Genomic DNA, 20,512 nt, shown 5'->3' with positions numbered 1-20,512 from the left:
AACATAGTCCTCATACTGAAATGAAAGTCATGAAGCAGAACAAATTAGTCTCTGTATCAGGAGCTGTTTCAAAGTGGTGCTGAGCAAATGAAATGCTTAAATATGGGAACTGGAAGCCATGTCAAGATATAGATAAATGAAAAACATAAAGCAGATTACCTGGGCTTGTTATGGGTCTCAAGTTGGGCTCCAGCAGATGAGGCCCGAATTTTCTTGCCTAGCGGCATAACTGAAGAGGTCTGAGAGTATCTCGTCTTTTTCGGCTTGGCTTCCGTTCTCTTTAGAGACTGCTTGCTTGTTTTGCAAAGGAGCTTAGAGACACAGCACACCTGAGTCTCAGGTTACCTGATACACAAATCCGAGTGGAGTGGCTACGCATGCATTGTGATGAGAGACATATTTAAAACCGCTTTTAAATTTCATAATGTTAAAAATACCACTTTTAAATTTCATAATGTTAAAAATACCTTTTAAGCAGAGACGTCTGTTCAGCAAACTAATTTTCTTAATTTTCAGGGGGAATAAAACTTTTCACTCTTCGTTTTTCAATTTAAAAAACTTAATGAGAAAGATACCTGTGGTATTAAGATTAAAACAAAATTAAACAGCTTGCTGTGCATATCCATATCTCTTTATTGTGCTCTGCATAATAAATCAGTTCACCTGATGTTATTGATTTATACCTTTACTATTATTTTATAAAGTCAAAATACATAAACTATTTATCTCAGGAGGACTATAGGGCCTTATTCTCCAGTACAGAATCTCAAGAGATTTATTATTCTCAAGAGACAAATGATTAATTATATTTTTTTCCATGTATATTCATCGTAGTAAAAATCTCAACAACAAAAAAAGAACTGTGTACAGTAAAAAATGATTTATGTCTGTTTTCAGTTTATTTTGAGTATTTTATTAAGCACATCATCAAAGATGCATTAAGGCATATCATTATACAGACCCTTTCCAAAAAATTTGAATATCATGAAAAAGTTTGTTTATTTCCATAATTCCATTCAAAGCCTTAAACTTCCATAGATTATAGATTCAGGGCCCACAACTTAAACGATTTCAAGTATTTAGTTGTTTATTTGTACATAATTTGGGCTTCTAGCTCATAAAACCCACGAAAACAGGATTTCAAAAAATTTGAATATTACATGAAATCACACAGTAATTACACAGTGATACCATGGTCATTGAACCAGGTTTTGGTTATTTTGACAGTGTGGGCAGGTGCAAATCCTGCTGGAAAATGAAGATGAAATGAAATGAAAATGAATTTAAATATTTTCCGCCCAAGGCATACATAAAAATAAAGGGATGAGTCCTGGTCAAAGACTATAGATATAGAAAGACAGTTCACTCCTATTACTTATGAATGGGAGAAACTGCAATGCACAATATGGCGGAATACATGCCGCCTTGTAAGTAAAAGAGCCTATCACTGATTGATAAAGTCATTGCGTCACTGGAGCTGCTGTTAGAAGCTCGCGCTTATGACTGCACATGCGCATTGGCTGTTCTAGCCTGAAAATAAGCTTTTTTAACGCTTTTGATTATAAGAAACAACATGTATGGGACAGTTCATGTCAGATTTTGTTGATTGATTGTTGATTGTTGTTTTTGTTGATTGATTTGAAATATTTTATTTATTTGTGTATTATTTTAATGTACAATTCAAATAGTCCCCCCATTCAAATAGATAGGACTTGGTCTTGGATGCCTGAAATAGCTGCCCGAAGGCGTTGCAAATATGGCCGCCGAGTGAACAGACTTTCCTTGAAAGGGACTTTGGCCTGGTTGATTTGGTTGAGTAATAGTGTGTTGAAACTCGCAGTTATGGTAAGGGGTGTGATATTTCTGAAACATGCTCAAATTGGTTGACCAATCACAACACAATGGTCCAGCCAACCAATCAGAGCACATTGCACTTTTCGGAAGGAGGGGTTTCATAGAGACAGGAAGTAAATAGTGTGTTGCTGACAGACTGGGAAGAGAGGTGCTACAACAATGTAAAATATGTGAAAAATAATTAGTTTTTTTGACCATGAAAACCTACTCTAGTGGACCCTTCTAAGACCCTCAAGAATTTGTAAAAGGGCATAAGGTAATTATTTAACAATAATTGAATGATTATATAGTGTACTTTGTAATTGTCAACTAACTGATAGATTAAGTCAATTAACTTGCAATTCAACTTGTAATTCATTGCATGTCTAGTCTACTTTTTTGTGTTTGCATTGTGTCTTGGCTACCGACAGGGTTGGTTGTCTTAAATTTCAAACAATGTAGTTTGGTATTTTAGCCTAGTTGAAACAGAAGTGCTGCAGGTTTTCCAAAGCTTACCAATACCCCTTGCTGCTATACCATGCAGCATATTGCACCCATAGCAAGAGTTGTTCCCCAGAAGCTCAAGTTTTGATTGAGGTGGGCGGTAGTTATGTCTCATTTCAGTCTGGGTATAGTAGTGGACAGCAAGACTGTGTCAGGGTTCTGCCCTGGCAGCCTTGTCTGTGTTGTCTTTGTTTCATGTTTCTATGTTTGTCTTGTGTTTGAGCACATGGCTCTGTCTTGGTCTGTGTTTGCCATGTGCTCCTTGTTTCCTGTTACCACGCCCCCTTTTTTAGTCTATTGCTGAGTCCCAATTCGCATACTATCCGTCCTAAATAGTATGTGAAACTAGAATTAGTACGTCCCAAATCGTAGTATGTTGAAATGAGTATTCCAAAGATACCCGGATGGTCTACTATTTCCGGTTAGAATTCGAAGTGCAGATCAATGCACACTCTAACGGCTAATATTGCCCACAACCCATTGCGTGCGGGAGGGAGGAGCTTTGTGGTGATAGTGGTGATAATGTAAACATGGCATTTGGATGCAGCAGCGGAGATACACCCTCAGTTTTTAAATGTAAGAATTCAAATGTTTAACCCTAATTAAAGTTATATTTAACCACACTGACTTATTTGTTGTAATACTGTGGCTGTACAAATGTTAACTTTATTAGTCCAACTAAAAGACACAGTTACTACACTTTTACTATAGTAAAAGCATGGTTCATTTTCATCGGGTATTTTTGAGTATTATACATAATGATAAAATTAAGTATAAAATACGTTAAACAATAGTTATACTATAAACTTTAAATATTTTAACTCAGAAAAATAAGTAGCTTTCGTTACACACATTGCACACGATTGCACATGAACGTCAGAACCAGCCGCCTCACAAACGACCTGCGTTTGGTTAATCTACGACGACGCCCTGCTTCACTCCTCAATTTGGTAAAACACATTGTAATGTATTGTGGAAAAAACGATGAGGAAAAAAAAGATGGGAATAGTAAATAAAATTATATTGGACATATGAATGAATTAAATCTGTTTTAACAGTTGCGGTGTGCGTAACTAGGCAACCACGTTCAAGTTCACGTTGCATGACGTCATCAAAGTATGTCCCAGAACGTGCATACTCTTTTGCTACACACTCAAAAGTATGTACTTTTTCCTCACAAAAAAAAGTACATACTTTTAGGTCGTTAGTATAAGTAGGCGAATTGGGACTCGGCATATGTCTTTCCCTCATTTCACTAATTGTGCTCACCTGATCCTCATGTGCTCTGGTGGTCCCTTTATATTGTGCCTCTTTCCCTCATGTCTTTGCTGGTTCGTTTTGTGTTTGTAGGTTACTTTATGGTGTTCTCTGGTTTGTGCTCTTGAAATGATTTTAGCGCTTACTCTAGTTTTCTATCTTATTCCCAGTATCAGAATATCCTTGTTGCTATGTTTTTTTAAAAACTTTTTTCGTTAGTTTGCTTTTGTTATTTCTCAACTTTTTGTTCCTCTAGTCATTGATCTTATCAGTTTAATTTTGGTTCTCTTAATTGTTGCTATATCTTGTCTGTCTTGTCTTGTATGTTTTTCTGTGTGCTCCTGCCTTGTATTCCGAGTTCCCTGGCCACTGACTCTTAACTGCCGGGCAGCCTGACTGGTGCAGCTATCTAACCCCTGTGTCAAGCCTCTGGTTCTGTGAGCCTCTACCTGGTGGCAAGACTGGTGCTGCATCTGAGGTCTACATCAAGCTGCGAGTTCCTGCCTGGTCTTTCCTTTGGAGCTGCCTCTATTTCACTCACGTCATCGCCATCTTACTGACGGTCTCAGTGGTCACCCATCCTGCCTGTCGTTGTCTGCCCTGCCCTACTGTTTGAGCTGTGGTTCACGCTTCACTCTCCCTGCTGTCTCTAGTCTTCTGTCTTGTAAATAAATAAAAAAACCCTGTCTGCTCATTTGCATTTGGGTCCTATCTCTTGCAGAACTGTGACAGACTGTGGTTAAAAGGAGCAAAGATTGCATGGTTCTTCATAATCCCTGTGACCAAATTCGGACTGAATATAACAAAGACATTGAGATGCTTCAGTCATAATAAGATATCTTTGGAACCACAAGACCTTGAAATTAAATAAGATTCAGTGTATACACCTATAATGTAATTCTTAGAACTCACCTTGAGGTAATCCAATAAAGTCAGTCTGGTAGGTTGACCTGTACTGGGCACTCAGAGCCTTTTGGATTTGTCAAAGAAAGTTGAAGAGAGGAATTACCATCAAAGTGTTTAATTTGATCTGCATTAGGCCTATGTCTCCACACCATGAATGCCTTTGTGATAAAAGAGATACAATTATGGTACACTCTTTCCAATGTTGGAAAAAGAGAACTGGAAAAAGTTTCTTCAGATTAAGATGTTCTTCACACTACCCTTTAAGGCCCGTTCACACCAAGAATGTTAACTATAACTAGGCTATATTTGCGTCTACACTGACGAACGAAAACAGATTTTTTATTCTAAGCACGCGATAATTTGGCAGGGGGGCGAAATTCGGCAAAACACCGTCACTCTGATTAGAGAGTTGTCGTCTTTTGAAGACGTCATTTTTTTCATACTTTCGAATGAATCAATATCAGTTTGTTTATACGTCTTTTACCAGGCAGCAGATGTCCTCAGCATGCTACGTTTTGAGCGCATCTAAACAGTGAAGCTAGCTAGTGTAATTGATCTAATCTATATATATATATATATATATATATATATATATATATACGTGTGTGTGTGTGTGTGTGTGTGTGTCTTTTCACTGCAACTTCAAAGGAAACAATACAATGTTGTCGAAACTAGCGCTGCATACCTGAGGTAATTTTGTTACACTAGGATTTGCTAGCCTGCATTATGATCTCACCGTTTATTCCAAGGGTAGGCTACAAGGGTATTGCTCCATATATCCTTTTTTTTTTTTTTTTAACTTGAAAAGGGGTTTTGACTTGGATATTTCTGTACCTTGGCGATTAACTTCTCCACAATGTCACATTGTCTGCATTTTAAATGCACAAGCCCATTAAATTCGAGTGGATTCTGATTGGCTGTCAGTGTTTTATCTTTAATCGTTCTAAAAGTGATCTTTATCGTTACAGTTGTGGTGTGAACTCTGCTATTCTTTAATTTAGAGAACGATTTTTAGACACCTTTATCGTTATAGTTATCGTTCTTGGTCTGGCCTCTAGTTCATAAATGCCAGAGGAGAACTGGCCCCCGACTGAGCCTGGGTTCTCCCAAGGTTTTTTTTCTCCATTGGGTCACCTGATGGAGTTTTAGGACACCATTAGGTCTAACTAATAGATAGATATCATGGTCAACTAATCTCCATTAGGTCACTTGATGGAGTTTTCGGTTCCTTGCCACTGTTGCCTTTGGCTTGCTCAGTTGGGGATATTTTGGGGATATTAATTTAATTTTATCAATCAATAAATTTACACTAGAAACAACCTTGTTGTGTTATTTTGGTTTAATGCTGTGAAGCTGCTTTGATGCAATCTGTATTGTGAAAAGCGCTATATAAATACACTTGACTTGACTTGACTTGACTTGAACGGGCCTTAAGAAATAAAAATGGTTATTTTAAGAACTATTCACTGAAAGGTTCTTTGTGGAACCAAAGATGGTTCTTATGGAATCTTTAAAAAAAAACAAAAAAAAACATTTGGAACCTTTATTTTTAAGATTGTACATTCTAATGTTTTTCCAAACATGTTGACAGAACACAAATATAGTGCTGCTGTGCTTTTTTTAAGTTTAACAGTAGGCCTACGCACATTCATAGCAATAGTACAAGCAGACGCTTTCAAATTATACACTACAAACACAGCAAATTACAAAATGTGGCATTTACCTGGCTTGGGTGTGGGTTGTTCCTTCGGTTTCCTGATGCTGTGGCAGACCTAACAGTCTTTGACACAGGCTTCCAGCAGAAGTCTTCACTGTATGCAGTTGCTCCCATTGGATCATCCAATGCATATGAATTTCTATAGATATTGCCAGAGATGTTTTCGGCCTTGTGTTTGAAACAGATTAAAAAAAAGAGATGATTCTCAACTCAGATATTTTGCATCACTTTTGTTAACAGAAAACTCACCATATTAGAATTGGAATAGATAAGTCTATTGATGAAATATCTTTTATGAGAAGTTTCATACACATCCCATTTTTTGTTAATATCTAGATTAAAATGCACAGTGAAAAAAAACATGAAGAAAAACTAAAGTAACACTGAAAATGAACTAAAAACCGTGTGTAACCATAATTTGCAATGGTTGTCTTGACAGATGTGAAATATCTGACTGTTGTCCAAACGACATTAATGTGTCCAGTTCCAGTATCTGAGGTTTATGTGCTGTTCACCAGTATCTCCGTCGTTTTACAGTGAGAATCAAGAAGAAAAACTTTTTAGCATGTTAATGTGCATGAATGCTCATCTAATCGGATGTTATCTGTAAGATGGCGTTGTTATAGGAAACGCACAACAACGGTTGTTCCGCAGGGGTCCTTCTATGGTCCTTCTCCACGTACGAGGAAACCCACAAACCAGTGTCAAACGTCCAAAGAGGTTGGAGACAGCACACTGAAATCTATATTCCAGGTATATGATTACATTTTGACTGAAATAATTGCCCTATAGCTATGCAAAACAAAATATTAAAACATGCAAAGGATGTACATGCATTAGGATTATAATAGTCTACAAGCTGTGGGCTATTTATTTGATCACGTTTCTTAATACTTAAAATTCGTAACCGTTAAAGAAACAGAATCATTAAATTCCTTCAGAATCGAGCCAGTTCGATTTTATTTGGGCGTATATAGCGCCGCTCAGTGGAAAACATGATATAATGCAATTCAAGATTTTTTTTTATTTTTTATTTTTTATTTTTTATTTCTTTTTTATTAGCCTATTATTATTATTGCCAGGGATCACAAAACATACACGAATAAGGAATTGAAATGTAATAATAATATAGTAGGCTACATGTGAGGAATAAAAAGCACCAATTATAAATAATAACAATAGTAATAATAATAACAGCAACAATAATAAAATATAAAAATATCTCGACAAAATATATTGCATCCTTTATCAAAATAAATTAAAAAGGCAGCACAGGTTTACCGTCTTGAGTTCTTGGAGAATTTACAATGATGTTTGTGAGATTTGTCAAGGAGCAATGAAAGATTGATAATAATACTCAGTCTTTTTTTGTTTTATTCATGTCAAAGAAACTTTAAAGATTACCATTACAAACTCAGAACCAACAACGATGACATCATTAAAATATAAAGTCCTAAAACATTGCCTGTGATTCATCTATGTCACGTTTATTAAATCCGCGTGTTATATAACAATTTTCTAAAAGAAAAAAATGAACAATGAATTAATGCATGATCAATTATTGTAATAACATTTTTCACTAGTTTGTTGAATGTAAAATTCGTGCAGCTAGGGATCTAAATCAGCTTTTGCATTTGCACGATTTCAAAACAGGCACGCCAATAAATACATAGCCTATGTGAATATGCAATTGAGTGATAAATATTGACAGTAATATGCTTTGCGTTCTCATCAGAAAATTTGGCGGAGCGTATACTGTTGCTGTATGGTTGCGTAGGCAATACATTTTGTTTGCGGCAAAAATAATTTGAAATGCTATTGAAGCGTTCCTTACCAAATATACATTATTAAATGTGTTTAATGCTTTGTAAAACTCACAACAATTTGTGTTAATTATATAGGGGGATTAAAACAGTCATTAGGGGTCCAGACCCCTCCAAACTCCCGTAATTTGCACCCTGGTAGAAAGTATACCCTATAGGCTACTCTTCATCTTTTTCTCTTCCGACAGTTATCAGTGTGCAGTTGTGCTGTGAAATCTTTGAAATACTATGCTTTTAAAGCAAATATTCATAATACAATTTGAAACCTTTACTTCAACGACAAGGGTGTGCTTACATATACTACAGTATGTTCACAGCAGTACAAAACGGTGTCTGAAACTATTGCACTTGCACCAATGTATGGTTTTTCATATTCACGCGCCGTTGAAAAAATGTGACGTTTCGCCGAGGAACAGCCAACCACACTTCAGCTCTCGTAGGGACTATAGTGCGCCGACAGCCAATCAGGAGCGCTCAGGACTTGGTGGTAGCCAATAGGATTCGTGACTGTATACTGTGTCTCTCGTGAGCGGAGGGTTCTGCAAGCACTTGGAAGAGCGCGCATCGGTGTTATTGTACTTCAAAGCCCCATTATCTAGGCATCCACAGAAGCTGCAAATAGAGAAGACTGGTGAGTTTTGTCAAAATATGCTTGTCAAGGCCTTAATAAACTATTTTTTAAATTGCGTCGTATATTACAACACATTTACCTTGGTAGTTGCGTGGTAATTTCGTGAACGCAGGGCGAGCAATCTTTGTCAGAATCTATTCGCCAGTCATTCAGTCATAGTGAAATGTCCTGAATGGAAAAATCGTCTGAAGATTAAAAATTATTGCATTTTTCATGTGAAATGACAGTATTAGAATAGTCTTTATTAGGGTGGGATGTAATATTTGTCAGGTAGCCATCCCAGCTAAAGCAGTTAGCTTTTTGAGGTATTTTTGGGGTGTTATTGTGTCAGTCAGTGACGTGCTTGGCATTGACACAAAAATACTAAAATAACACCTCGGATAGATTTACCAGTCCCGAGGGAATGCACTCGTCATTTTGTGCATTTTTCTCTCTGAACGGGACGTGTGCGGCCGTGTTCTGTAATATAATATGGTTGGCTTGCGGAGGATATACTCTGCGTTTTGCCTGTGAGTGGCGGGGGATGGAGACGGACGGGGTGTAAGCGACATTCAACTTAACTAATAAAATGAAATTCATCCAAGCTCGTTTGCATTGCTTTTTCAACTCGCACAAAAGCCCGAGGGTCTATTTCAGGGAACGCCGGTGTTTTCAAAGAGAACTCGAGCGAGAAAAAGGGGGTAAAATTATATTTATACTGCTTCCCACCGCCAGTGTCGTGTGTGTGTGTGTGTGTGTATGCGGCTCTGGCTAGCAGACATAAAGGGAGAGAGCGAGAGGAAGCCATGTTGGCTCTGCTAGCTGTGCTCATGTGGCTCCAGTTGAACGGCGGCCTTACGAGAGCTAAACTCCCATTGCATTGCGCTTATAGTTACAGACACTGTGTCCAGACCGACCGACTTCTTCCATAGGGGAGGCGAAATATCGGAAGGCGGCGGGACAGGGGCGAAAAACGGACAAAGTGCGGTGATTTTAGGTCCTAGAAATTACCCAGGAATGTGGGAGGAGACAATTGAGGGGGACTTTCTCTCATGAAGACGGCTTTTTCAAAATGGAAGAAGAAATATTATTATTGCAGCATTTAGGCATTTTAAGGCGGGCCCTATGTAATCTATCTGCCCGCACATGATCAATGCTGCTATCAATGTTCCGTTAATGAGAAATACACACAATGGAAAATAAAATAGTGGGAATGGATATTAAATATTTTATTTTATTCACGAAATGGAGGATGTCCTTGTCTTTCACCCTGAACCTGAGGGGGTCTTTGTGCATCTCACCGTCCATCTCAATAATATGATTTCACTGCACATTTCATCATTAATCATTTTTTTAGTTAGTGCAAATATGTCCCTCACAGTACATAATAATAACTATATATATATATATATATATATATATATATATATATAAATTCATTTTAAATTGTAGTGAACAAATACATTTTAGAAGTACATTAACTACATTTAGGAAGCATTTACAGGGAGCAAATAGATTAATCCATATACATTTATATATATGTGTGTTTATATATATGTATATATATAAAATATGTAATTGCACTGGATAATAATATAATTGAATATATACAAAAAATTATATGATATATAATTATACAAGATTACGAGTTATAAAATGAGTATAGCTTGTGTCACCTTCATTTAGTTAAGAATATCTTTTTTTCACAGAGAGTAAAGATGGGTAAAGATCCAAGGAAGCCCAGGGGAAAGATGTCCTCTTATGCCTACTTTGTGCAAACCTGTCGTGAAGAACACAAAAAGAAGCACCCTGAAGCCAGCGTTAACTTTTCTGAATTCTCCAAGAAGTGTTCAGAACGATGGAAGGTACTGTTCTGAAAAACGTGGATGCAAATTATGCTGTTATATTGCATAAATATTATATTTGTTGTGCTTTCAGGCTTACTTAGAAAAATCTTTGTAAAAATCTGTTTTGTAATGTAACTTGCACGTTTTGATACAGCCTTTTCTCGTTCTGAACAGACAATGTCTGCCAAAGAGAAGGGTAAGTTTGAGGATATGGCCAAGCAAGATAAGGTTCGCTATGAGAGAGAAATGAAGAACTACATCCCACCGAAGGGAGAGAAGAAGAGGCGATTTAAGGATCCCAACGCGCCCAAGAGACCACCGTATGTTCAAGCTTTTCACTGCTTTTGAAAATAAAGCATTTTTCAAGACGGTTTGGTTTGAATGCATGTTTTTCCCCCCAAGGTCGGCGTTCTTTATTTTCTGTGGTGACTACCGCCCTAAGATTAAAGGTGAGAACCCAGGTCTTTCCATCGGAGACATTGCCAAGAAGCTTGGAGAAATGTGGAACGGCTCAGCGGCTGAGGTGAAGCAGCCCTATGAGAAGAAAGCTGCAAAGCTTAAGGAGAAGTACGACAAGGTAGTGTATAGTTTCTTTTTTCTTTCCTCCCTGAGTACTCTTTAATATTCTCAAATTTGAAAATGCACCTGCCCTATTTGTTAACTTTTTGAATCTTCTGTAGGATATTGCCCTATACCGCACAAAGGGAATTGCAGGCTTGTCCAAAAAAGATGGTGGGGAGGATGATGATGAGAACGAAGACGAAGAGGAGGAGGAGGAGGAGGAAGATGAGGATGATGATGAGTAGATTAGCTCCTGATATAGCCTAAGTTCTTGTTCATGCCATAAACCCAATTGTACACGATTCACATCTTCAAACGTAATACAGCAGAAACAAGAATTGTTAGGCTGTGTATATGCGACGTTTTTAAGATGTACAGTGTTATTCTCCTTTTGTAAAGTTAACACTATGTGTCTTCAGTCTTTACATTTTTCTTTTTTATCTTTGTTTTTCGTTAGTGGTAGTTCTTGCCAGGAACAGCGTAAGGTTGAATATGATTTGAACTGTTTCTCTGAAGGTGCATAGCACAAGTATCTGGTTCATGTAGATCTGTAGTGCACTATCATATTAGTTTTTACAAATATTTTTCGTATTTGCCGTCATAAGGTCCTTTAACTGTACTTTGAATACCACTCTAATTACAAGAATACAGCTTTGTTTGACATTTAAGAATGTGTCTGAAGTAAACATTTCTTTTTTTAGAAAACTGTCCTGTTTTTTTTCTTCCTTAGCTACTGTAGTGACAGAGTTCTTGGATATTATACTTAATATCTGAAGTTATCGGTCCATGTATGCATTGTATTATAAACTGGTTCATTAATATTACAAAATCAACAAAGAAATTATCTGCATCAGCCAATTAAACATTGCAGCACATTTAAGACTCTAAACGTTTTTGAATTTTCCAGTTGTGTACAATATAAATGAATTTCAGAATGTTGCTTCACACAAAGCCTTACCCAGTGTTGCATGAAGTAGTGCTCTGGCATGAATTAATGCAGTGTATTGGAGTGTGCCATCAAAAATGAAGAGAAGACTTTAGCCTACTTGGAAATGGAAATTTAGACACTCTCACTCTTATCAGACAGCATAAAGGTAACCTAAAAATCTAAATGTTTTGGTTAATGACTTTAAATAAGCTGTGTGATTGAACAAGAACTTTGACTATGTTAAGGAATACCTAAACACAGCGACACCCTGTGGCCGTGAGGTGTAACTACTTTGTTTACTGTCACACTACAGATGATGTCATCTTATTCAGGTTTCACCTTGACGTCTTTTACAAGGTCCAATACTGCAAGGAAGGACAAAATAACAGTATGCTAAAGCACCTATTTAAAGCATTGTATCTACATTTTTGGGGGGTTAAATGACGTCTGATATTTCTGTTTTTTTTAATCTGTTGCGATAATGATTAGGCCTACTCAAGATAAAGGGAAGATCACAAGTCAATAAGAGACAAGCACTTAACTCTTTCATATTTGTCACAACGCATTTGTAAAACAAACAGTACTTGTTGACATAATTGACTATTAATTACTTGATCTGAAGACAAATATCTGGAAGATGGAAAAAGACAATAACAAACAAAGCAAGGCCATAAAAAATAACGCAGACTTTATTTAGTTCCGCCAGAGGGCGCTTTAGGGGTGCCGTTGACAGTTAATTGCAACCCCAATCAGTTTAAATAATGTGGCTAATGGAGCATTTTTATTGTAGCTGACAAAGCTGTGAAGCAAAAAGTGGTTTTGTTGAAATGAAATAAATAATTTAAGATTAATTATTATAACTGAATTTCAACCAACCTGAAAAAACAAGGTTTTACTGAAACATAACTGTCAGTATATATAACCTGATTTCACCAGCAAGGTAAAAACTACTTAATAATGATGAAAGTCCTTTTCCACCTTGATGTAAATACACTCAAAAAATGAATCCATTACCCTTACTTAATTTAATTAAAGAAATGTTTTACACACAATTTAATTTAGTTAATTCAAAATAAATCAGTTTAGTTGGGTCAACACAAATTAGTTGGTTTATGTCAACTTTATTCACTCTAGTATGTTTTACTTAACTTTTTTACATTTATGTTGGTCCAATCTATTTTTTAAATTTATTTACTACTTATCAATCATGAAATGTCATGCATCAATATTCACAATGTATATAATGAACCACTGAGCTGAGCATAAAACTTTGAGTGCCAACAGCGTAAGCAAAGTGCTGTGCGCTACTCTTCAGCACAATGGTAACCACAAAATTAAATAACAGAAACAACTCTAAATATCCAACATAACTGAATATTAAACATGAACATAAACTACAACATCTTTCCCTTTACTGAAAAGCACATAACACTTAATCCCTTGCAAAGCATGCTGGGAATTACAGATCTACTGCCCATTTAATGTCAATAAAAATTATTCATGTAGTTTTAACACAAATTAATTAAATACACTTCACTTTTAAATATTAGGTTGATTGAACACAATTAAGTTGGGACAAAATGTCAAATTGTGTTACTTAAGCTCATTTTAATTAATTAAACTGAACAAGAGGCAAAAAAAAAAAAAATTGAGTGTATATTTGTTTTACAATTGTGATTTTCACTTTGGTGCAACATAATGTGTAACCTTAAATCAAAATTTCTCATTGAAGCAAAATTCGCCGATCAGCAAGAAGCTGCCAAACACAAACCCATTTTCTTCTTTGTGCTTCAGAGCAGATGTCCTGTATACAGTAGCTGACACGAGTCACGACTATACTGCCCTATACACATGTGTCTAATGTGTTGAGCTTTATTGGAAATTGTATATTGGGTCAATGTAACTCAATTAAGTTAAAACAGCATTCCCTTGTTTTATGTTACATATGCCTGATTGAATTAGGTTACAACAACAAAATTAGAATTAATAGGTAGAATCAGGTAGAAATACCTTCCTAAAGCAACAACTGAACATGCTCATTTTTTACAGTGTACTCATGGGCTCCACCATGTTGACATCTCATGACTAGCTTAGCTGCTGCTACTACTACTAGAGTCTTATCGCTCTCGCGGTACTTTGATGGCATACATCACAATCACGTGGCATTGGCACTGTCTCAAGTTGGACACATTTTCTAACCGGCATGCACTGCTTCAGTCAGCCACCGATTGGTCTGCGCAGCACTGCATGAAGTCGAACAAGCCTTTATGTCGTAATTACCGTAAATAAAAGATGACAACATGGACACTGTACTTGGAGCCTGTTCATGTCCTTGGATTCGGACTTATACATTTCTCTTGTATTATTAACTCACGTGGTACAAAGTCATAGCTCTCAGTAAATTAAGAATCTAAAGTTGTAATTGCGAGTTCTACAATCACATGAATGTTTTTTACAAGTCAGAATTACGGTATTATGGCATGGCATGAAACGCACCTTTATGGCAAATATATATGACAGGCAACAGGCGGCAGTTTGGTCGCAGTGACACCGCCAATAACCACCAACAACGCAGAGTAATTCGGACAATTAGCAGAATGTCAATTATGTAGGCTATGTAGATGAAGACGAAGAAATGCACGCAAACGTTGGGGCATTAGTTAAACAAATTTCCTTCGTCCAAAAGCAACTGCTCAGCCCAAACATGAATAAAAACAACTTTTTACAAACAAATTCAAATGTCTTATTGTTATATTACATTTCTACAAATTTAACAAATTGATCGGCAATCCAAAAAATGTTTTATTGTTATATTACATGTCTACAAATTTAACAAATTGATCGGCAATCCCAAAAAAAAAAAAAAAAATCAGACATAGACACTGGTTCATGGGTGTCACAGAGATCTCATGAACCATTGAAATTCCGTAACATTTCGAAATGCTCAGTCTCACTCTTGCTCAGTCTTGTTTACTGAAATCACGTGACTTTGGCAGTTCCGAATCACTGGTTCGAAACAAAATTCGCAAAGGGTTCGAAGCTTCACTAAGCGTTTCGAAAGCGCTCGTCATCACTACTGGAAGGATTTCACTCAGAGTTGCTCCAATATTAATAATCCCGAAATTGTAGTTGTCTTTTGTTGTACTGTTTAATGGTTGTCTGGTGGCTCCCCGCTGCGGCACTCCATTCATTCACCTTTTGGGCGAGTGCCATGCTGGCATCCTCTGAATTCAAATGGAGACAGAAACAGTGCACATGATCTCTTTGCTGCCGCATGAGAGGGGGAACATTTACATAGATCATTGTCAGTTCACATTAAAAGTGGGCAGACAGATATGGCATCAAGCCACTGGAAGACCAACCGACTTGTAAACACAGCTTGCGTCACTCAAAACTTGCCTACATGTTAAAGTCTTTGTTACTTAAGTTAGATAATAGAGACAATATTATTATCATGTAGGCCAACCAGGGGAACTTATTTATAACTTTAGGGCTTTTTGTTTGGTAACTATTAAAGTTTAGTTTAGTGACGTTACCTGCGCGTTTTGGCGTTACAGTTGGAGGCGGTGTATTTGGACTGGAAGCGCGGCAGCGCCAATAAAATTCGTCACGGGACATCTACACCCACCCACACTGCCCACCACTGCACAGTGGACAGAGAGATGGTGCACACAAAGTTCTTCGAATATGTGTTATGTCCGAGAAATGTTCATATTTTGGTAGAGAGGTAAATGGATACGAGCAAAGATGAACAAGTTTGGAACAATGCATCTCTGTATATTTCTCATTCACGCGACGGTGAGTATTATTATTATTATTATCATTATTATTATTATTATTATTATTATTATTATTACAATTAAAAAACTTGTAGCCTATGTTTTTGTGAAAAGTTTTGCGAAAGTGCGCAAGATATGTACAGTTTCCTAAATATCATGGTCTGCATGTCCGTGATAAAATTTGTGAACACATTGATTTAGTATGTAATTTTTAATTAAATAGCCTACACATTAAATAGATAATATTAATATTTAATTAAATATATTAATAATTATATATGAACATACATGCATAGGCTACATCTCTTGATATGTATTTAATGAAATATTTATATCATGTATTTAAATGTATAGCCTATAATTAATTGCATAGTAAATCATATACTGTATATATATATATTGATATAATTAATTATAATGTGAAAATTTAATGTATCTATAAAACAAATGAACAAATGAAAGTGTAAGTTACTTGACATATTGCGAGAGGACCGAAATAAAATAAAATAAACACCAATTTATTTTTTATTTAAAAATGAAAAATGAAGTGATGCTTTAAATTTATTGTTTGTTCAGCTAAACAGGATTAGAACATTCCTTTTTATTCACCGAGCCACTCATTGGATACCAGATTGTCCAGATCTAAATTGACATTTTAGAGCTTAACAAAGGCAGGTACCTTGGGAACCCAAATAAAGAAACATATTCAGGTTGGCGTGGGACACTGTGGTAAGGGGAGAACCACAAGAGCTCTCAAAGCACAGACCTTACACAAATCAAGGTATACTGTTGCCGCTTTTAGAAAAGGTCTCTTATAAAGAGCCTTTTCCTGTATGTCATGGGATTTAATGGCTGAAACTGTTCCATGTTTCTTGCTCCACACCTTTGATATGATGTTTTTCTCCGCAGTGGCTAATTTATAAGTTATTGTTTTTTCTTTTATCCTACAGATTTTCTTCAGGTTTACTGCTTATGGTGCTTGCTGTACCAGTTCAACAAGAAAAGAGATGGGTAATAGTAATGAAAAGAACTGGTTCAACATATCACCACGGCCATCTATGAGCAAATCAGGCTTAGCTCCAGTTCGTAGAAGCTTCTCACAGCTATCCTTTTCCAAATCTGTATATTCCTTTGAAGTGATGGAAGACACCCCCCCTGGTGAGCATTGCTTTTCTATATATGCAGTCGTGGTCAGAATTATTGGCACCCTTGGTAAATATGATCAAAGAAGGCTGTGAAAATAATACTGCATTGTTGATCCTTTTGATATTTCATTAAAAAAACACAAAAACTTAACCTTTCATTGAAGTAAAACTAATGAAAGTGGGGGGAAAATCACATTATGAAAGAAATGTTTTTCTCTAATACACGTTGGACACAATTATTGGCACCCCTAGAAATTCGAGTAATATCTCTGAAGTATATTCCACTTCACATTTACCATTTTTTTGCATGCCAGGGTTACTAGGAACATGAAATTATGCTGCCATGACTTCTAGTTTCACAAGAGTATAATATGAGATAACACAAAGAAAAAAATCCCTTAATCATTCATCACAATGAGTAAAACCAAAGAATATAGTTCTGATGTGAAGCTATAGATTGTTGAGCTTCACAAAATAGAAAGGGGCTGTAAGAAAATAGCCATCAGGGCAATGATTCAAAAGTTCCAGTCAATAGGAAATGTTACAAATCTGCGGAATCTAAACTCCAGCATATTCAGTTGTCAGACACTTCTGGAACTTTAAACGGGGTTTCTATGGTCAGATGAAACCAAACAAATAGCTTCTTTTTTTTTGGCAGCAAACCCACCAGATGGGTTTGGTGCTCACAGGGATAAAAAAGTAACCCATGTCCACGGTTAAATATACTGCTGGATCATTAATGTTGTGGGCCTATTTTTCTGCTGGAGGTCCTGGAAATCTTGTCAAAAAAATCAAAACTTGACCACCTCTGCTAGAAATCTTACAATGGGCCGTGGTTGGATCTTCCATCAGCACAATGATCCAAAACAAACATCAACACAAACATGGGTAACTTGAGCACAAAATTCTGCCATGGCCGTCCCTATCCCCTGACTTGAATCTTGTGGAAAACTGAAGAGGAGAGTGTATCAACATGAACTTGGGAATTTGAAGGATCTCGAGAGATTCTGTATGAAGGAATGATTTCTGATCTCTTTGTCAGGTGTTCTCCAAACTCATCAGGCATTATAGGAGAAGACTCAGAGCTGTTATCCTGGCAAAAGGACGTAGCAAAAAAGTATTAAATAAAAGGGTGCAATTAATTGTGGCCAACGTGTATTAGAGAAAAATATTTATTTCATAATGAGATTTCCCCCCGATTTTCAATTGTTTTACTTCAATGAAAGGTTAGATTTTTGTGGGAAAAAAAAGGTTTAACAATGCAGATATCTTTTCACAGAATTCTTTGTTCATATTTACCAAGGGTGCCAATAATCTGACCAGGACTGTATATATATATATATATATATATATATATATTACTATATATTGTCTATATATATATATATATAGATATATCTGTTTGTGAGCACATTTCAAACACTATTTTTTTCTATATTTCTCTAATATTACTTAAATTCAGCCTTGTCTGTCACCTTCATAGGGACAATTGTCGGACATGTGGAGGCAGAGAATGAAACCTCAGTGTACTCTGTTCAGGAGGATGATGGCGACGGCCTCTTTCTTCTCAATCCACATTCCGGCGAATTCCTCCTGTCCCGTGCTCTGGATTTTGAGTTGGAACGCTACTACATCCTGACTGTTGCAGCTCAGCAGGGAGACAGTGAGCTCAGCAGGGTCAGGGTGTACTTCAATGTGATCGATGTCAATGACAACCCACCAGTGTTCAACCAGAAAGCCTTTTCTGCCTCTGTACCAGAAGACTCACCTGTTGGAATGTGCTTCCTAAGTCTGAATGTTTCAGATCCAGATGAGGGTAACATTGCACTACACTACTGTTTATTTTTCAAAGAAAGGAATGCTTTTATTCAGGAGGGATGCATTAAACTGATCAAAAGTGACAGTAAAACATTTATGTTACAAACTATTTTTATTTCAAATAAATGCTGTTCTTTTTCGTTTTCTATTCACCAAAGAATCCTGAAAACAATGCACTGTGATTTCAATAAAAATACATAATCAACACTGATTATGGTAATTTGAGCAAACCAGCATATTAGAATGATTTCTGAAGAATCACGTGACACTGAAGACTGGAGTAATGATGCTGAAAATTCAACTTTGCCATTGCAGGAATAAAGTCCTTTAAAGTAAAAAGCATTTTAAAATGCATTAAAATAGAAAACAGTTATTATTAATAGTAATAATATTTCAGTTTTTACTGTATTTTTGATCAAATAAATGCAGCCTTGGTGAGCATAAGAGGTTATTTCATGAACAATTATTGATCATGTGTTCATAAGATTCTTGTTTAAGTCTAGTCTTCGAAAATATTTTCTTTTTTCTTTTGGTTTTTACATCTCCTTCATTACCAAAATTGAGACATTCAAGCAAAGTGTGGATGTATTACAATACTTAAATCTAGTAAATATAGAATTAGCACAATGGATGGTACCGGTCAGCTTTTATTTTCCTTTAAGCACAAAACCTCCAGGTTCACACGTTTGAAAAGCTTCGGGAAATACCAAACAGGCTAAAGTGGTCTCATTAAATCTTACGTCATTTCTCCTTTGTAAGTGTCCTGAGACGATGAATAGGGTCCTCTCTCGGGGATGCTGGCTACTGTTAATAATGGAGAACACCCTATCTCGGCTTCTCTTATTTCAGGTTCAGGTTGAAGCATATTATGTATTCCACATACAAGTGCACAATGAAATTCACATTTTTGTTCCTTTAAACCCATTTAGGAATTTGTTCAGGATTACACACAAGCTTTAACAGCAACAAGAGTGACCAAGATTATTGAGATGTGTTTGAAAAGACACTTCATTTGTTCTGGAAAGAGAAAGACATGCTCTTTATTGGAGATGTTGCACCAAAACAATTGCTTTCCGCCTCAGGGATTGAAGTTCTGTCCTTTTTACAAGCCTTTTACTAAATTACCAAACTTTTTGTATGCAGATCTGATGATTATTAACGTCACCTTCGCCATCATCTTACATTCAGTTAGTCTTTAAAAGCATGAATAATTTAATAACGCTGTTAAATATTTTTCTTTTTAAAAAGGCATTTTTCATACTGTACATTATAATGATGTGATGTCTAAATTCACTTGGTAACACTTTAGTTTTGGTTGCAATTCTCACTATTAAATAGTTGCTTACTAGTATGCATATTATTAGGATATTGGCTGTTTATTAGTAGTTATAAAGCACATATTAATGCCTTATTCTGGATGACCATATTTCACATCCCATAATCCTACCCAATACCTAAACTTAACAACTACATTGTTAACTATTAATAAACAGTAATTAGGAGTTTATTGAGGCAAAAATTATAGTTATTAGTGAGAATTGTACCCTAATCTAAAGTGTGACCGAATTTAATGACAGTCATTTATCTGTAATCAGCCATAACATGAAAATATTTATTAATTTGTTGATATCAGCCAAATTTTTAATTGGCGCATCACTAATTTATTCTGTACATACTCAGTGCTTTATTATTTTGATTTCTTTGGCCTTCCTTTTTAGGATTCCCGCTGACAGGCCCAGACTTTATTTCAAAACAATTGATGATTATGTCCTATAATTGTCATA

At 36.2% G+C, this 20,512-nt stretch overlaps 2 protein-coding genes across 2 annotated transcripts; one reads left to right on the top strand and one right to left on the bottom strand.

The window, feature by feature from the left end:
- Positions 1-177: 177 nt before the first annotated feature.
- Positions 178-9,958, bottom strand: tex26 (testis expressed 26; the record flags this gene model as incomplete). Its single annotated transcript, XM_084125621.1, has 6 exons — positions 178-311; positions 2,350-2,483; positions 4,378-4,387; positions 4,507-4,570; positions 6,224-6,385; positions 9,893-9,958. 6 exons carry the CDS (start codon positions 9,956-9,958, stop codon positions 178-180), a joined length of 570 nt encoding a protein of 189 aa, XP_083981747.1.
- hmgb1b (high mobility group box 1b) lies at positions 8,517-11,933 on the top strand. Its single transcript, XM_084126209.1, has 5 exons — positions 8,517-8,671; positions 10,360-10,515; positions 10,672-10,817; positions 10,900-11,074; positions 11,178-11,933. The coding sequence occupies exons 2-5, from the start codon at positions 10,369-10,371 to the stop codon at positions 11,301-11,303; spliced, it is 594 nt and encodes a 197-aa protein (XP_083982335.1). The 5' UTR covers positions 8,517-8,671; positions 10,360-10,368; the 3' UTR covers positions 11,304-11,933.
- Positions 11,934-20,512: the final 8,579 nt, after the last annotated feature.

Source organism: Abramis brama (assembly GCF_963993115.1).
Source record: "Abramis brama genome assembly, chromosome: 10".
NCBI lineage: Eukaryota > Metazoa > Chordata > Actinopteri > Cypriniformes > Leuciscidae > Abramis > Abramis brama.
This window is presented reverse-complemented; position numbering and strand designations above follow the sequence as displayed.